This window comes from Phoxinus phoxinus (genome assembly GCF_949152265.1).
Source record: "Phoxinus phoxinus genome assembly, chromosome: 21".
Lineage (NCBI taxonomy): Eukaryota > Metazoa > Chordata > Actinopteri > Cypriniformes > Leuciscidae > Phoxinus > Phoxinus phoxinus.
The window spans coordinates 31,253,432-31,271,567 of NC_136896.1; the positions used below are offsets into that span (position 1 = coordinate 31,253,432).

At 40.7% G+C, this 18,136-nt stretch overlaps 1 protein-coding gene across 6 annotated transcripts in view; it reads right to left on the reverse strand.

Annotated features, from left to right (window-relative positions):
• LOC306989317 (myosin phosphatase Rho interacting protein) overlaps positions 1 to 18,136 on the reverse strand; it is a 66,568-nt gene that overhangs the window by 428 nt on the left and 48,004 nt on the right. For 3 of the 6 annotated variants that reach the window (XM_079594895.1, XM_079594893.1, XM_079594892.1), the window contains 8 exons: positions 13,232 to 13,379; positions 11,885 to 12,002; positions 10,302 to 10,461; positions 8,178 to 8,288; positions 8,013 to 8,099; positions 6,831 to 6,993; positions 6,651 to 6,736; positions 1 to 260 (listed from right to left, as the gene is read on the reverse strand). The exon at positions 1 to 260 is cut by the window's left edge. In XM_079594895.1, the coding sequence (XP_079451021.1) occupies positions 189 to 260; positions 6,651 to 6,736; positions 6,831 to 6,993; positions 8,013 to 8,099; positions 8,178 to 8,288; positions 10,302 to 10,461; positions 11,885 to 12,002; positions 13,232 to 13,379 (945 nt within the window). In that variant the 3' untranslated portion in view covers positions 1 to 188. Of the gene's footprint in view, positions 261 to 5,678; positions 5,748 to 5,862; positions 5,893 to 6,650; positions 6,737 to 6,830; positions 6,994 to 8,012; positions 8,100 to 8,177; positions 8,289 to 10,301; positions 10,462 to 11,884; positions 12,003 to 13,231; positions 13,380 to 18,136 lie in introns of those variants that run through there. The other 3 variants (XM_079594894.1, XM_079594897.1, XM_079594896.1) reach the window with 2 other exon arrangements.

An 18,136-nucleotide genomic window follows, 5' to 3' on the forward strand; every position in this document is an offset into this window, starting at 1 on the left:
GCCTCGTTAAAAACAGAGTATTTACATTAAGACATGGCGCTGGACACCGGATGCCACAGGAACTCAGACTATAGACATACAACTCAAACTGCACACCATGTGTAATATAGGCCGTGATCAGTGTGTCTCTAAGCGGTTAAGTACTGGGCTAAGATGCGGTGTTCTGTTAGCGTGCGGCGGCTGGCGGGTCAGAAGTCCTTCGTGTCCGTGTTGTCGAACAGGTGGAGTCGCTGCTCAGCCGTCAAGCCCTCCCTCAGACTCTGCGGACGGAGACACACGTCAGACGGCATGTTCCCAAGCGTGGTGCGCATGCAAACGGCACAATCCAAAGCAACACACACCAAGAACATGATTATTGACTTTTATTTTTCATGCTTTTTCTAGGGCTGCCACCTAATAGTCCTATAACCGCTACACCGTGTCCTCACTACACGCGGCACAAGGCCTCTTCTCCATGTTAATGAGAGTTGTTGTGCTAACCGGCCGCGACGGCGACACGCGACGCTTTTATTGTAGAAACGGTTTCTATTTTTCTGCGGCGTCGCGCTGGAGCAACAAACACAAAGTGTGGCAATGATAATCTCAGGCGCTGTTTATGTGCTTTATTAAAAGATGAACTGAACTGGAATTTGAGTAAAGGTGATATAACAGATATATTTTATTTATTCTCATTGGTACAAGTATTAAAATGGCAGAATTTGTTAAAAGTGATAAAATGGTACATTGAAAATGTTGTTGTTGTTGCACGGGCGCCGCCATATTGGATTTCAACATTCGACTACGTCACTGGCATGGTAGCTACTCCGTTCACTGGTGAGGGTGACGGAAACTCCTGCGCGCAGCTAACTTTTTTGCCCGCCCCAACTTTATTTATTTTGGTTTTAACACGTTGCGTGCAGCTAACTTGACAAGCGATCCCATTGGATGAATTCGTCCAATCAAATTTCCATCTTAAAAATATATAAAATTTCCATTTATCTGCCTCGATTTTCTAAAACGCACAGGACCTCAAGTTTGTTTTTGTATTTTCTCTAAATGCACACGACATATATAAGCAGTTTCTATTTCCTAAAATGCATAATGTGCGTGGATACAATAAATAAGAGTGCATGACAGGCTACAGCCCTCCAACCGCATGTCCCTCTTATAACACTGTGAACCACTATTGCTCCATTCATAATTGACTATGCACATTGCAAATACAATCTAATGCATATTTTAGACAAAACTTTGTATTGTATGCAATATTTTGAGACAAAATTAATTGGTACATAATAATATTAAATCAAGTGATCAAAGTGCTTATTGCTGCTGCGATCAGTGGCGTGGATACAGTGGCTCGCGCACACACCGCAGTCTTCACTCGGACGCGCGGAGACTCTATTCGTTCCGGTGAAATTAGAGAACATAATGCACACAAACGTGTCCCTGCTTGATATACAACCACTGATGAACATATTCGGTTATGATGAAAGAAAGAAGAAAAAAAAACTATGGGACTGCGGATTTGATCTCAAAACCTCTGACACGCTTGGCGAAAGTTCTACCGCTGGACCATTACGGCACATGTTAAACAGGCGGATCTGTCATCTCATTTAACGACTATAAACGGGATAAACCCCATGTACTATTTAGAATGATTGCTGGACATCGCCATGTTATATTATACATGCATCTGATTTAGCATTGTATTAGCAACCCCTGTCCCACCCACTTTTCAAAACAAAGTTACGCCACTGATTAGTTCTTAAATGTGTAGTCATACTACTGGCCTGTCCCTCAGGCACAAATGCGTAACCCATGCCATTATAATGACTAATTTTCCTGTGTATTCGCTCTCTGCAACTAGCGAATATACAGGACCGCGGGTCCTACCATGCCAGTGACGTCATCGAAATTGCCAGCGTTCTTATAACAGTTTTTGTGTAGCTTAAAAAAAGCTATATTGATATTTGTAATATTTTTTTTTAGTGTAATTTACTTTTAACTGTCATAACACGTTATCAACGTTGATTATTTTCAGTTCAGTTCATCTTTAATGTTAAAAGCGTGTCATGTGACTGTGAATATCATTTAGTGCTCCAGCTTTGAGCTGTAAAAGCAACAGTGGAGAATTCACCTCAGATCTTGAGATTAAACAAGAACGTTCAAACTGTGAACAAACAAGTGTATTCTTTGAACACACTGTTCTGATTGGCTGTGCACTCGCCGCGAGACTCCGCCCACACACTGTTCTAATTAGCTGTGCACTCGCCGCGAAACTCCGCCCACACACTGTTCTGATTAGCTGTGCACTCGCCGCGAGACTCCGCCCACACACTGTTCTAATTAGCTGTGCACTCGCCGCGAGACTCCGCCCACACACTGTTCTGATTAGCTGTGCACTCGCCGCGAGACTCCGCCCACACACTGTTCTAATTAGCTGTGCACTCGCCGCGAGACTCCGCCCACACACTGTTCTAATTAGCTGTGCACTCGCCGCGAGACTCCGCCCACACACTGTTCTAATTAGCTGTGCACTCGCCGCGAGACTCCGCCCACACACTGTTCTAATTAGCTGTACACTCGCCGCGAGACTCCGCCCACACACTGTTCTGATTAGCTGTGCACTCGCCGCGAGACTCCGCCCACACACTGTTCTGATTAGCTGTGCACTCGCCGCGAGACTCCACCCACACACTGTTCTAATTAGCTGTACACTCGCCGCGAGACTCCGCCCACACACTGTTCTGATTAGCTGTGCACTCGCCGCGAGACTCCGCCCACACACTGTTCTAATTAGCTGTGCACTCGCCGCGAGACTCCGCCCACACACTGTTCTAATTAGCTGTGCACTCGCCGCGAGACTCCGCCCACACACTGTTCTGATTGCCTGTGCACTCGCCGCGAGACTCCGCCCACACACTGTTCTGATTGCCTGTGCACTCGCCGCGAGACTCCGCCCACACACTGTTCTAATTAGCTGTACACTCGCCGCGAGACTCCGCCCACACACTGTTCTGATTGCCTGTGCACTCGCCGCGAGACTCCGCCCACACACTGTTCTAATTAGCTGTGCACTCGCCGCGAGACTCCGCCCACACACTGTTCTAATTAGCTGTGCACTCGCCGCGAGACTCCACCCACAAGCTGTTCTGATTGCCTGTGCACTCGCCGCGAGACTCCGCCCACACACTGTTCTAATTAGCTGTGCACTCGCCGCGAGACTCCACCCACACGCTGTTCTGATTAGCTGTGCACTCGCCGCGAGACTCCGCCCACACGCTGTTCTGATTAGCTGTGCACTCGCCACGAGACTCCGCCCACACACTGTTCTAATTAGCTGTGCACTCGCCGCGAGACTCCACCCACACGCTGTTCTGATTAGCTGTGCACTCGCTGCGAGACTCCGCCCACACACTGTTCTAATTAGCTGTGCACTCGCCGCGAGACTCCGCCCACACACTGTTCTGATTAGCTGTGCACTCGCCGCGAGACTCCGCCCACACACTGTTCTAATTAGCTGTGCACTCGCCGCGAGACTCCGCCCACACACTGTTCTAATTAGCTGTGCACTCGCCGCGAGACTCCGCCCACACACTGTTCTAATTAGCTGTGCACTCGCCGCGAGACTCCGCCCACACACTGTTCTGATTAGCTGTGCACTCGCCGCGAGACTCCGCCCACACACTGTTCTAATTAGCTGTGCACTCGCCGCGAGACTCCGCCCACACACTGTTCTAATTAGCTGTGCACTCGCCGCGAGACTCCGCCCACACACTGTTCTAATTAGCTGTGCACTCGCCGCGAGACTCCGCCCACACACTGTTCTAATTAGCTGTGCACTCGCCGCGAGACTCCGCCCACACACTGTTCTAATTAGCTGTGCACTCGCCGCGAGACTCCGCCCACACACTGTTCTAATTAGCTGTGCACTCGCCGCGAGACTCCGCCCACACACTGTTCTAATTAGCTGTGCACTCGCCGCGAGACTCCGCCCACACACTGTTCTGATTAGCTGTGCACTCGCCGCGAGACTCCGCCCACACACTGTTCTGATTAGCTGTGCACTCACCGCGAGACTCCGCCCACACACTGTTCTAATTAGCTGTGCACTCGCCGCGAGACTCCGCCCACACACTGTTCTAATTAGCTGTGCACTCGCCGCGAGACTCCACCCACACACTGTTCTAATTAGCTGTGCACTCGCCGCGAGACTCCGCCCACACACTGTTCTAATTAGCTGTGCACTCGCCGCGAGACTCCGCCCACACACTGTTCTGATTAGCTGTGCACTCGCCGCTAGACTCCGCCCACACGCTGTTCTGATTAGCTGTGCACTCGCCGCTAGACTCCGCCCACACACTGTTCTGATTAGCTGTGCACTCGCCGCGAGACTCCGCCCACAGACTGTTCTGATTGGCTGTGCACTCGCCACGAGATTCCGCCCATAGACTGTTCTGATTGGCTGTGCACTCGCCACGAGACTCCGCCCACAGACTGTTCTGATTGGCTGTGGGTTTTGATTGATTTTGACGCATCTTCATGACGTTTGCGCTGAGCTTTATGTTCGAATTTGAGCGCTGATGAGGCTATATGTATTTTATATAGGCAATTAAAGGCGCATTATTATGATTTATGGCTTAATAATATAAACGATTAGTGGACTAATGGCTTAAATGAACGTCTACTAGTCGACGCGCCTGCAGTCGAGGGCAGCCCTAGCTCCTCCTACGCCATTTAAACCAACAGAAATGGCGAAGCTGCCAGTTGTGCCGCCAGTAAACCCGTGAGCCACAAACACACATGCCGTGACCCCGAGACCTCTCTGCCGGAAACATGAATCCGTGGCAAACCCCGTGAGATGACGTGCCCTTCGTTCGGGAGCGGCCGCATGCATGATGGGAAAATAAAGCGATCGGTTTGTTTGTCAATGCATTCAATTATTTTTTACCCGTAAAAATAAATAAGATTAAAATGAATAAAATTTAGATATAATGGAATAAAATAAATATCATATTTAAATACATTTTATATTAATAAAATAAATTATAAAAATAGATTATAAAAGTTAAATAAAAACAATGAAAATACACAAGGGGAAAGATTTAAATAAATAGATTAAAATAAAAATAACAAATAGGTTCAAACAAATTAGGGTCAAATTAATTTTATATGAATTAATAAAATAAATAATAAAGATATATTAAAATGTTAAATTAAACATTTAAAAGTTAAAAATATAGTTGATATATTTGAGATAAAGGAATAAAAAAATATATATATATTAATAATTGATAAAAAAAATAAAAATAAAAAAAAAATTTAATTATAAAAGTTAAATAAATAAACAATTATTAAATTATTAACAATTATAAATACTTATTATTTTTATAATTTATTTTAATCTGTTAATTTTTTTGTTTATTTTTGTATAATATACTAATATATACACATACAAAAATAAACAATACACAGTGCAGTACTATAGAGTAAAGTTTTTAAAAAAATTTTTTAACTAAATCCTTAAATAATATAATAAAATGTCCATCTGACAGTATAGATTGGGTCTTTACACATTAATATTTATAGCTCCCGTATAAATTTCCCTCGCTTGAGGATGATCATATTTGGGGTCGGCTGCATTTAAAGATTGACAGCCCTGATCTAAGCGCTCGGCCCCTCTCCAGGACAGTTACCTAAAATCAGAAGTCAAAAGGTCTTCGGTTTAGTCTCTAGCTGTCCCAAGACATGTCACGACTCACAGACTGGGGGAACAGAGGGAAAAAACGGAGGAGAACACACACACAGACGCGCACACACACACACACACACACACACACACACGGAACGGTGTTAGAGAGGGGAATGTGCAAAAGTCACTTGTCTTACCGCTACCTACCAGGCTTTCTCCTGTGCAACAAAACACACACACACACACACACACACAGAGAGTTCAGTTTCCCAGCGTTACAAGCACAACTACACTGTACAGGAGGATCTGGAGCTGCTGCTGTTGGCCAGCAGGGGGCGGTGCGGGCCAACTCAGGGGCCTTCAACCCGCCGGGACAACACAGGAGAAATTATGATAATACATAGATAAATAGTAAGAAATGAATAAAAAAAAAAGAAAAAAAAAAATTTAAAATCCAAATTTGATATAAATAAAATACATATTTAATAATAGGAGATAACATTTTTTTAAAAATAAACAACTTTTATTGATTTGATTAGAATAAAATATAAAAAAATTATATAAATAAATGAATAGAATAAATATTTGAGTAAAATAAAATTGTTGTAATAAATGAATAAAATAAATAAAAATAGGTTAAAATGAATTATAAAGTAAAATAAATAAATCAATAGATTAAAATAAATATATAATAAAAATGTTAATGTTAAATAAAATGAATTAAAATACAAAGTGCAAGAGGGTCGTGGAAATGATGAAAGTAAAAGAAAAGAAGCAAAAATAAATAAAAAAAGAAAAAGAGCTATAATATTTAAAATATGATAGTATTTATTTTCACAGTATTATTCGGGTCTGTATAAAAACGTACAGCTGCCATTAAACCTGAAGATGAGAGTTAGTGGCATCTGAAGGATTGAAAACCCCTGAGCGATCCATAACTCTCTGTACCCGCGCGTGTCACGTGTCTGAGACTCACCTTTGACCTCAGGGTGCGCTCGGAGCGCTTGGCCGCCGCGGCCGCCATCTTTAATATATCAGGATTACTCTTGGACTTCATGATATCTGGAAGACAGTTATGATGGTTCATAACACACCAACAAGAGTAATGTAACTACAGAAAGTAATTACGGAGTGCTTGTAAGCGAACCCTGCGTACCGTAACCGGCGTGCTCCACGTCCTCCAGCGCCGGCTCCCCCAGTGCATTGTGGGCCAGCTGGAGCTGCTCGCGCAGCCGGCACAGGTCCCGCTCCGCCTTGGCCCGTACGATGCTCAGCTCCGTGTAGATGTCCTTGTATTTATCCGTTGCATATTTCTTATCCTACGACGAGACGTGGCACAGGTTATTAATAAAGTACTGGCCTTATGATCACATTTATGGCTGACCACGGCCATTACATATTTAACACAGTAATATCCTATACTAAACCTAAACTAATCTTGACACACTATATATCATTAGCTTACAATCTCTAGTTTACATATTTGGTGACTGATTTTTAAAATACATTAGAGGAGCCGTAATTTATCAATTTGCAGCAAGAATATGTTCACACTCCTAAGGCGAGTTCAGACCTTTATTCTGAAATAGTGATGAACATGAAAAATCATGAAAGAATGGTAGAAACCTCAGTTTGTTTTCATGCCAAGAGTTCAAAAGATAGCATCCATTCAATTATTTTAGAAAAAAAAGCTCTGAAAATGTTTTAAATATAAAGAAAACAATAATAGATTCAGCATTAGTGATGTGGCGGCGAGCTATAATGCACATACGTGATCTTCTGTGTTTCTTAGAGGTTGAGTTCATTTCTAAATCTGCCAAACTTCCAACACTACTTCTGAATAGGATGTCTACTTCATAAATTGTATGAAAATTGTAAAAATAATGGTTCAGACTCAAACCACATATGGAGATGAGGCGCCCTTATATGGGCAGTGATGTCCACTAGTGGAGAAGTGTGGTACTGCGCCCAAACTAAATCTCACTGAACGCTCATTTCAAGAGATATCAACCTAAACTTTGAAACACAACTTATTCAGATTTTAGCCTTTGTTTTTTTGCATTTTTAGAGTCCATTAGGCTTTGAAAATATATATTTTATTTAAATATGAATAATAAATGTTTTACATTGTACATTTTCATAAACTCAAACTTCTATAACTTTTTTTCTGTTTAACTTTCTTACTTTATTTCACTTCTACATAAATCTGCCAAGTGTCTTCTTTAAAACAAGACCAATCTTACATCTATATTCAAAGCATTCTTGAATTACAACCATTTAAGTTCGGAATGTGCATTTTCATGTCTATTAAATGCATGATGCACTTAAATGCACTCACTCTTTGGGCCGTTTGCAGCTCATCTTTTAAAGAGTTGATCTCCTGCTTCAGATACTGCACTTCTGACTCCTTCACCCTCAACATTACCTGCAAAACACAAGCGTGAGGTTTTCAGTCTGGAGAAAGATGCTGTGGGAAAGCCTGTAGATATGAAGGTAACCGCACCTCGAGCTCGTACAGCTCCTTCCCCAGCATGCCCGCGCCAGCGTCTCCACCGTCCTCACTCGCCATCGAGCGCATCTTCGTGATCTCAGCGGCCAGACGATTGTTCAACTCCTACACAAGACACACACGGCTCTGAGCAACACACACACCGCTCTGAGCAACACACACAGACGGGTGACAGAAGTAGGATATCTGCGCACCGGGCCTCGTTTATAACCAGTGCGTCGCACACACCGGCCCTGAACGAGCGTACACCACTTCACACGCATGAGATGTGATTATAAAAACACACGTGACGGGAGAATGTGTAAGTAACTCTGATCATGCGTACGAACATCTGAGGAGACACCGATGGAGATCTGAGGGACCGATGAAGGAAAAACACTTTAATATTCATTATGAGTCCTAATCATACATACAGTGCATGTTCACAATGCTTAAAATAATGATTTAAACTCTGTTTTGCATCGGATATACACATTTAGATTAAATATGCCATTCTCATTAATGGAGATAAGCACTTAAACAACATGAAATCATTACACAAGATTTAAAAAAAAAAAAATTCTAATAAATAGAAATATTAGTAGTGTATGCGCTGCGTTCGAACACTTTTCCTGAGGCATGCTGTGTTTTAATGTTTGCTCAACGCATGATAATAGCAGAACTCGTGAACTGAGGAAATATTTTCACGCAAATAATGATCAATAATGCAGAATCTGTTTCCATAAAAAATATAAAGCATATATTAAAAATACTATTTGGTCAGTGGAAAAGATTCTAATTGATTTATTTATTCAAAAACAAGGCGAGGATCGGCTACTAAATAGATACACATCCGTATCTCATATTCTCCTAATGTCTTGTACCGTTAAACATGGTAACACGTGGATGAATATGAATATGCGAATGATATGCAGATGAGGATATAGTAAACGAGGCGTTGTAAGCTCATACATGGTTATTTCGGGGAGGAGACGCATGTGAACACAATCTTCCTCTGACTGGGGTTATAAAGGGAATTTTGCGCAGGTTCTGGCGCACGCACGCTTTTATAAGTCTGATTATGCGTACGCCATTTTGGGCTTTCAGGCGCACGTGCACTTTTAGTGAGGAGCCCTGAAGTGGATTTATTTGCTTTAAAGGGATATTTCACCCAAAAACTTAAATTAGCCCATGATTTATTCTCCCTCATCCCAGGTGTATATGACATTCTACTTTCAGACGAACACAATCTGAGTTATATTAAAAAATGTCCTGGCTCTTCCAAGCTTTATAATGGCAGTGAATGGCTGTTTCTGTTTTGAAGTCCATAAAAGTTCATCTATCCATCATAAAAGTGCATCTGTCCATCATAAAAGTGCATCTATCCATCATAAAAGCATCTGTCCATCATAAAAGTGCATCTATCCATCATAAAAGCATCTGTCCATCATAAAAGTGCATCTGTCTATCATAAAAGTGCATCCGTCCATCATAAAAGTGCGTCTATCCATCATAAAAGTGCATCTGTCCATCATAAAAGTGCATCTATCCATCATAAAAGTGCATCTATCCATCATAAAAGTGCATCTATCCATCATAAAAGTGCATCTGTCCATCATAAAAGTGCATCTATCCATCATAAAAGTGCATCTATCCATCATAAAAGTGCATCTATCCATCATAAAAGTGCATCTATCCATCATAAAAGTGCATCTATCCATCATAAAAGTGCATCTGTCCATCATAAAAGTGCATCTATCCATCATAAAAGTGCATCTATCCATCATAAAAGTGCATCTGTCCATCATAAAAGTGCATCTGTCCATCATAAAGTGCTCCACAGGCTCCGCGGGGTTAATAAAGGCCTTCTAAAGCGAAGCGATGAGAAAAATATCCATATTTAACACACTACAAAGTAAAATTCTAGATTCTGGCCATTATAAACCTTGGAAGAGCCAGGAAACTTTTTAATTCTAAATTAAAAAGTTTAGAATTAGAATTTAATATAACTCTGATTGTGTTCGTCTCAAAGAAGAATGGCTTGAGGGAGAGTAAATCATGGGCTAATTTTCATTTTTGGGTGAACGATCCCTTTAAGGTCCTCAGTAATATGACCAAGTCTCTCTACATGGCCGTTACCTGGTTGTGTGCATTGAGCTCCTGGTTCTCCCGCTGGCACTGTCGGAGCGCCTGCCTCTCGGCCTCCAGCGCTTGCGCCAGATGAGCGTTTTCCAAGCACTTCTGGGAGTATTGCTCTGACAACACCTCGATCTCCCTCTGGTACGACATCAGCTCCTCCCTACAACACAAGTCAAGTCAGCTTCATCTATACAGCGCTTTAACTATAGAGTGTTTCACAGCAGCTTTACAGAGATAACAGGAGATTACACCGAGTGTTCAGGCTTTACAGCAGATCTAGAATACAGTTATTGTCCAGATGAAGTTAGTTTTGATTGATTCACTTCCGTTGTAAAGATCATTAGTTATTAACTTCGCTAACACGACACCGTCTAACAGAAAACAGAAACTTTAATGTGTTCTGGCTGTTCATCCGCACAACAGTGTTCGGTGCTCGAGAACACACACTGTGAAGCAGGATCTGGTGCTAGCGGTGAAACACTGTGAAAAACATTATCATCTCAGTGTAGACTTCACAAACGTGAACCTGTGAACGTGTGTATCACGAGTTTAGACTATAGGTGTGAGTGTTTCAACATATGTGTGCAGGCGTGTAGTCTTTCTTTACAAATTGACCTCACCAAATTACTTGTCTGGCCTTAAAAATGAATAATACAGAAATTTTTGTTGCTTCCGCGTATCAATGTGAACTGGAATCATTAACGTTTGACAACACACACACACACACTTCTCCTGTCAGTTTAAAGTGATGATAAAAGAGCCTTTAAGTCTAGACGGAAGTACAGCCAAGAGCTCGAGGGCAGATTATGTGCACGCAGACAAAGAAAGAAAGTGTGCAATCACTGCAGATTTGGCATCTTGTCTGCATCGCCCCAGGACACACTTGGCAACGCAGGCGGTCACGCGGCACTTAAAACCTTCGTACACACACTGTGTGATCAAACTCCAGGATTTTAAGCACTACTTTTTTTGTCTTTTTTTCCAAGGACTACAATTTGAGTGTCTCATTTATCAAACAATATCTTTCTTTATTATCTTTTAAATTCTACAAAAGGTAAATAGATAAAAATAAACCTGTAAAATGGTAACTTTAACCATTGAAAGGATACTATGACCAAGATATCGCTTTCCTTATTCAAACTGATTATTTCTCTCATGAATATATGATTGACATGAAGAATAAGAGCTGTATCATACACCTGGATATTTATATGAGCAATATCACACTCATAGCCATGCGAAAGGCCTGTATATCTATATCAGACAAACTGCAGCGGTAATTCTGTGTGAAAAGATTGCTTTATCAATAAAATTAAAAATTAATTTCCCATTGTGTTTCAATAATTCAAGCACTTGGCAAGTACTAAAAATGGGTGTTTAAGGATTTTCACAAAGTACTTTAAGCATCTTGTACGAACCCAGCTTTATTCACTTGAATTTAGATGAATGTGAATGCAGGAGTATAGAGAGAAGTGGAAGGGTGTGGCATCGTAAACTTGTCTCAAAAAGCAATAAAACCCGAAATCTTTATTTCTCAAAAGAATGCAACGGTGCGGCTGAGACTGCATAAAGGAACAACTGACTCGTGCTGTTTGCGGATTTCCTCGATGTCTGCATTCTCAGTGTTGTTGTTGGCCTTGCGCGCTTTCTCCAACTCCCGCTCCAGCTCCGCCCGATGTGCGTTCTTCATCGCCTCGATAGCTGATCAGATAAAAGCAGGATTAAAATGGCACAAAACAATTTTTTTGGGCTGAAACAAGATTTCACATAACTTGAGCTTTTAATGTTGTTTATGTGTGTATGTGGTGTTATTAATCTGCTTTAACACACACATGTGTAAGTTCATAAGTGGACAGCATTGCTGAGTATTTTCTGCTTAAAACTGCAGTGAACCAAAGACAGTCTCAAACACACGGTTTGAAATCGCTGGTGTTTCTGACGTCACACACTACCTTGACCAATCAGATCAACGTGTGATCGTCTACCAGTGGATCTCTGAGTGAGTGAGTGAGTGGAGGCGGGGCTCATTTGCATATTCATAGAACCGCGCATACTAAATGAGGCAAGGGTGTCGAGTTACATTCAAGATATTTTAAACCATGAAGAATTATTTTCAAGGAAAAAACGCTTAAATATGTAATTTAGGTGATCAGAGATGAGTTTTAAGGGATAAAATGACTACAGGGGGACTATAAAAATGTTGTTTTCTTTAAAGCTACACTGTGTGGGAATTACTCCCATCTAGCGGTGAAATCGTATATGACTACCCACTGAATATTACTTTCTAGCCGCTCCCATTCCGAGGGCGCTTTAACTCCTACGGCGGCCGTATTATTCCAAATCTGCCGGCAGTCGCGAGTAATCTCCGCTCGCATTCGTCACGGTGCCGCTGAGTGTGAAACTCTAAATGCAAAGCTTGAATCTCCAGATATGTCCCTCGTTGGCTAATGTATTTTAAGGATGGAGGCGCAACATTCGAGCAGCTCACCCGTATGTATTATAAATGGCAGATTCTACGCTTACGAGAAAACTTGATTAGTTGGTAGAAGTAATTATACATTAATGAGCACATATCATTTTGAAAGAACAAAGTGGTTTTTGCTAAGAATCAACTTTAAAAATTACACAGTGCAGCTTTAAAAAGTATTCTCGTCGCTTGATAAACTTAAGGTTGAGCCACTTGGACTATTTTAGCGATGTCTTTACTAACTTTCTGGGCCGGCAAGTTTAAATTACATTAGAAGCCTATGGAGGAGTGAGCCAGCGCTCAGATGTCATAAAAAATATCTTAATTTGTGTTCCGAAGATGAACAACATGAGGGAGAGTCATTACTGACAGAGTTTACATTTTTGGGTGAACTAACCCTTTAAGTTTTGAGGGTCCGTTTCATATAGAAAGTTTGCTCTTGTCCCGTTTGTTCAGTACTAACCAGATATAGTGGCGGCGGTCTCCTCCGCTAGCAATCTCTCCTTATCATCCTGCAGTTTCTCCAGTTCCCGCTGGTGCTTTTTCTGCAGCTCATCGATTACCTTCTGGTGAGACTCCTCCATGGCAGCGAAGCCTCGTTCACACGTGGCCTGTGGGGAGATGTAGAAGCAGCATTTAGTGCAGCTCGTTTTGGATCGACTCAAGTCCACTTCTACTTCATTTGACCAGGACAACACTTACACAGATGACGGAGATTAGCGATGTGTGGACAGAACGGTGTCCACACAAAGCCAGACATTAATAACCTACGATGACATGAAGGGACACAGAGGCCAGTGAGAGATGGCTTTGCAAACGTAACATGAATTTGTGATTTATCTGGGACTGTGTGTTCAAACAGCGATCCCAAAAGATTGGACACTTTAGCCAAACTTAATGCACGAATGTCATTGGATCAGATGCAAAATATCAAATGAAAAGCTGTTTTTAAAAACAGCACAAAACACTTTATATACAAGCTTGTTTCTGCCACGGATTAAAAAAAATAAAAGGTAATTGCGACTTTTTGATATCACAAAGCAGATTTTATTTTATTTATAACGTCAGAATTTGTGATATACAAACGCAGAATTGCCTGATACAAATGCGGAATTGCAACTCAGAATTGCGCAACAAATTCAGAATTGCGAGATAAAAAGTCAGAATTGCGCGAGATAAACTCAGAATTGCGAGATAAAAAGTCAGAATTGCGTGAGAAACTCAGAATTGCGGATACAAACATAAAAATTGCAACTCAGAATTGCGCGAGAAACTCAGAATTGCGCGATACAAACATAAAAATTGCAACTCAGAATTGCGTAAGATAAACTCAGAATTGCGTGAGATAAACTCAGAATTGCGTGAGATAAACTCAGAATTGCGAGATAAAAAGTCATAATTGCAAAATACAAAGCAGAATTGCAACTCAGAATTGCGCGAGATAAACTCAGAATTGCACGCGATAAACTCAGAATGGCACGATACAAACGTAAAAATTGCAACTCAGAATTGCACGAGATAAACTCAGAATTGCGCGATAGTCAGAATTGCGAGATAATCTCAGAATCGCACGAGATACTCAGAATTGTGCGAGATAAACTCAGAATTGCGCAAGATAAACTCAGAATGGTGCGATACAAGCGTAAAATTGCAACTCAGAATTGCACAAGATAAAAAGTCATAATTGCGAAATACAAAGCAGAATTGCAACTCAGAATTGCGCGAGATAAACTCAGAATTGCACGCGATAAACTCAGAATGGCACGATACAAACGTAAAAATTGCAACTCAGAATTGCGTAAGATAAACTCAGAATTGCGTGAGATAAACTCAGAATTGCGTGAGATAAACTCAGAATTGCGTGAGATAAACTCAGAATTGCGTGAGATAAACTCAGAATTGCGTGAGAAACTCAGAATTGCGTGAGATAAACTCAGAATTGCGTGAGATAAACTCAGAATTGCGTGAGATAAACTCAGAATTGCGAGATAAAAAGTCATAATTGCAAAATACAAAGCAGAATTGCAACTCAGAATTGCGCGAGATAAACTCAGAATTGCACGCGATAAACTCAGAATGGCACGATACAAACGTAAAAATTGCAACTCAGAATTGCACGAGATAAACTCAGAATTGCGCGATAGTCAGAATTGCGAGATAATCTCAGAATCGCACGAGATAATCAGAATTGTGCGAGATAAACTCAGAATTGCGCAAGATAAACTCAGAATGGTGCGATACAAGCGTAAAATTGCAACTCAGAATTGCACGAGATAAAAAGTCATAATTGCGAAATACAAAGCAGAATTGCAACTCAGAATTGCACGCGATAAACTCAGAATGGCACGATACAAACGTAAAAATTGCAACTCAGAATTGCGTAAGATAAACTCAGAATTGCGTGAGATAAACTCAGAATTGCGTGAGATAAACTCAGAATTGCGAGATAAAAAGTCATAATTGCAAAATACAAAGCAGAATTGCAACTCAGAATTGCGCGAGATAAACTCAGAATTGCACGCGATAAACTCAGAATGGCACGATACAAACGTAAAAATTGCAACTCAGAATTGCACGAGATAAACTCAGAATTGCGCGATAGTCAGAATTGTGCGAGATAAACTCAGAATTGCGCAAGATAAACTCAGAATGGTGCGATACAAGCGTAAAATTGCAACTCAGAATTGCACGAGATAAAAAGTCATAATTGCGAAATACAAAGCAGAATTGCAACTCAGAATTGCGCGAGATAAACTCAGAATTGCACGCGATAAACTCAGAATGGCGCGATACAAACGTAAAAATTGCAACTCAGAATTGCACGAGATAAACTCAGAATTGCGCGATAGTCAGAATTGCGAGATAATCTCAGAATCGCACGAGATACTCAGAATTGCGCGAGATAAACTCAGAATTGCGCAAGATAAACTCAGAATGGTGCGATACAAGCGTAAAATTGCAACTCAGAATTGCACGAGATAAACTCAGAATTGCGCGAGATAGTCAAAATTGCAAAATACAAAGCAGAATTGTGCGAGATAAACTCAGAATTGTGCGAGATACTCAGAATTGAACGAGATAAACTCAGAATTGTGCGAGATACTCAGAATTGAACGAGATAAACTCAGAATTGTGCGAGATACTCAGAATTGCACGAGATAAACTCAGAATGGTGCGATACAAGCGTAAAAATTGCAACTCAGAATTGCGCGAGATAAACTCAGAATTGCGCGAGATAGTCAAAATTGCGAAATACAAAGCAGAATTGAGCGAGATAAACTCAGAATTGTGCGAGATACTCAGAATTGAGCGAGATAAACTCAGAATTGTGCGAGATACTCAGAATTGAACGAGATAAACTCAGAATTGTGCGAGATACTCAGAATTGAACGAGATAAACTCAGAATTGCGCGAGCTACAAAAGCAGATTTGCACGAGATAAATTCTGAATACATGTAATTGCGAGTTTAATCTAAATTCTGATGTTTTTCTTCATAATTGCAAGTTTATACCTTGTAATAGTGAGATATATACTTTTGTAAGAAAAAAGTCAGAATTGTATTACCTTTTTAAAAAAAATATTCCGTGGTGAAAACAAGCTTTCCTACACTAAGCAAAATGCCTAACTTGTGATTAAGCAGTCAATATACTGTTCAAACTTGAGATAAAAAGCATCTGAACACATAGTGGTTGTCAAACATGTTGATAGTTAATGATTCTCTACACCTGTGAGAACTGACTTCATAGATGCACTAAAATCACCTTGACACCAACTGATTAAATGTTATTGCAAAAATGGCTCAGAAAAACACTAGCATTTGTTTGCAAATACTTAATTTGAGATTTCAACTTCAAATGCAATGAAATTCAAACATTTGTGGCTTAAATGTCCAAGTATGTTTTGGGATCACTATATAAGCTCTTGTCTGAAGACATGACGTGTTTTGATTTTAATTCCCCCAGGGCTACATCTGAAAAACAACTCGAATGTTCAAATCCAAAAAACTTTCACATATCTGTATGATTCGGCACTTTTAGGATTACAGCTACTTTTCATGAGTTGATTTGATGTGAATGTTTTTCCCGACCATGCAAACCCAACGCACTTCCGCTGCCTTTTCAACGGCCCTGATCTCTGTGCTCAAGTTGAGCTCTGGTCAGACGAGCGAATGAAGCCGTTGTTTTTGCAAGGTCCTGGGACACGACCAACTCTTCCTGTCTCCATATCACAACAGCACCTGCACTTGTTTATTCACCACTCTCTCTGGGTGGAAAATCTCATTTCCTCTTTCGTCAGGACAAACACGAGTCCGGTATCACAGACGGATCACAAATTTAGCACGACTGAGTTTTTGTGCAATTATAAATTCAACGTCTATAAACTTTTTTAGTACAAAATTATATCTAAATTTAAAAAAAAATTGTAGTAAAGGTGTAAGAAAATATTCCTGCAACCCAAAGCACAACTTTAAAAAACCTGAACAGTCAGTATTATTCATTGTTTAACAATTAATAAATCGAGAGAAAAATAGTTATCAATAATGAGACAAAAGTACCAAATACAGGCTGTCAAACTTGACAACTGCGCCAATGCCAAATCCATTTATGAGCTTATGAAACTGGCCTCATAAACTTTCATGTTTACAATTTGTCTATGAGTGTAAAATGATCTGACAGACTTGAGCTCTGGTCTTTAAAACTACTGCAATTATTGCTAGTTTGTATGGTTTTAATCAGCAACCGAGTGACAAAAAATTTGCTGTTTTTTGTCAGTACTTGGACATTTTTAATTGCAGGATGGTGCAACAATGCAATAGTTTATATAATTTGATTTATAATAATAATAATGCATAGTGCAATTTAATTGTATCTGTCTTCAGAGTCAATTCTTTCACAAAAACATTTACATTTTAAATCATAGACTGCTATTTAAAATAAAATATTTTAGTTGTTGTCATGCATTATTATTAATTAGGTTAAGCAGCTGGCATTTTGCAGTCATCAAAGACGAGCGGGCGATTAATAAAGAACTAGTCTCGCAAAGACTGTTAATCAGGCAAAGAGCTTAAGTATGAAAACAAGAACCAAGTCAACCAGGTGAACCACATCTACGAGGTTTTAAGAATTCGGTGACGTAGAGTATACGGTTATGCATTCTCAGACACAACTGATTCTTACTTGCTCTCCGTTGGGTTCAATAAGCTAGAAACTGTTACTTCAATGAGAGTTTTCTTAATTTCCCCCTGACCCACACTCGTAACGCTAAAGCGTACATGCACACCTAAGGTTAATAGCCATGCGTCACTGGTGATAGATATTAGGGCTAGAGACCAAAGCACCACAAAGCAGGGTTAGTATGAGAAAAGGA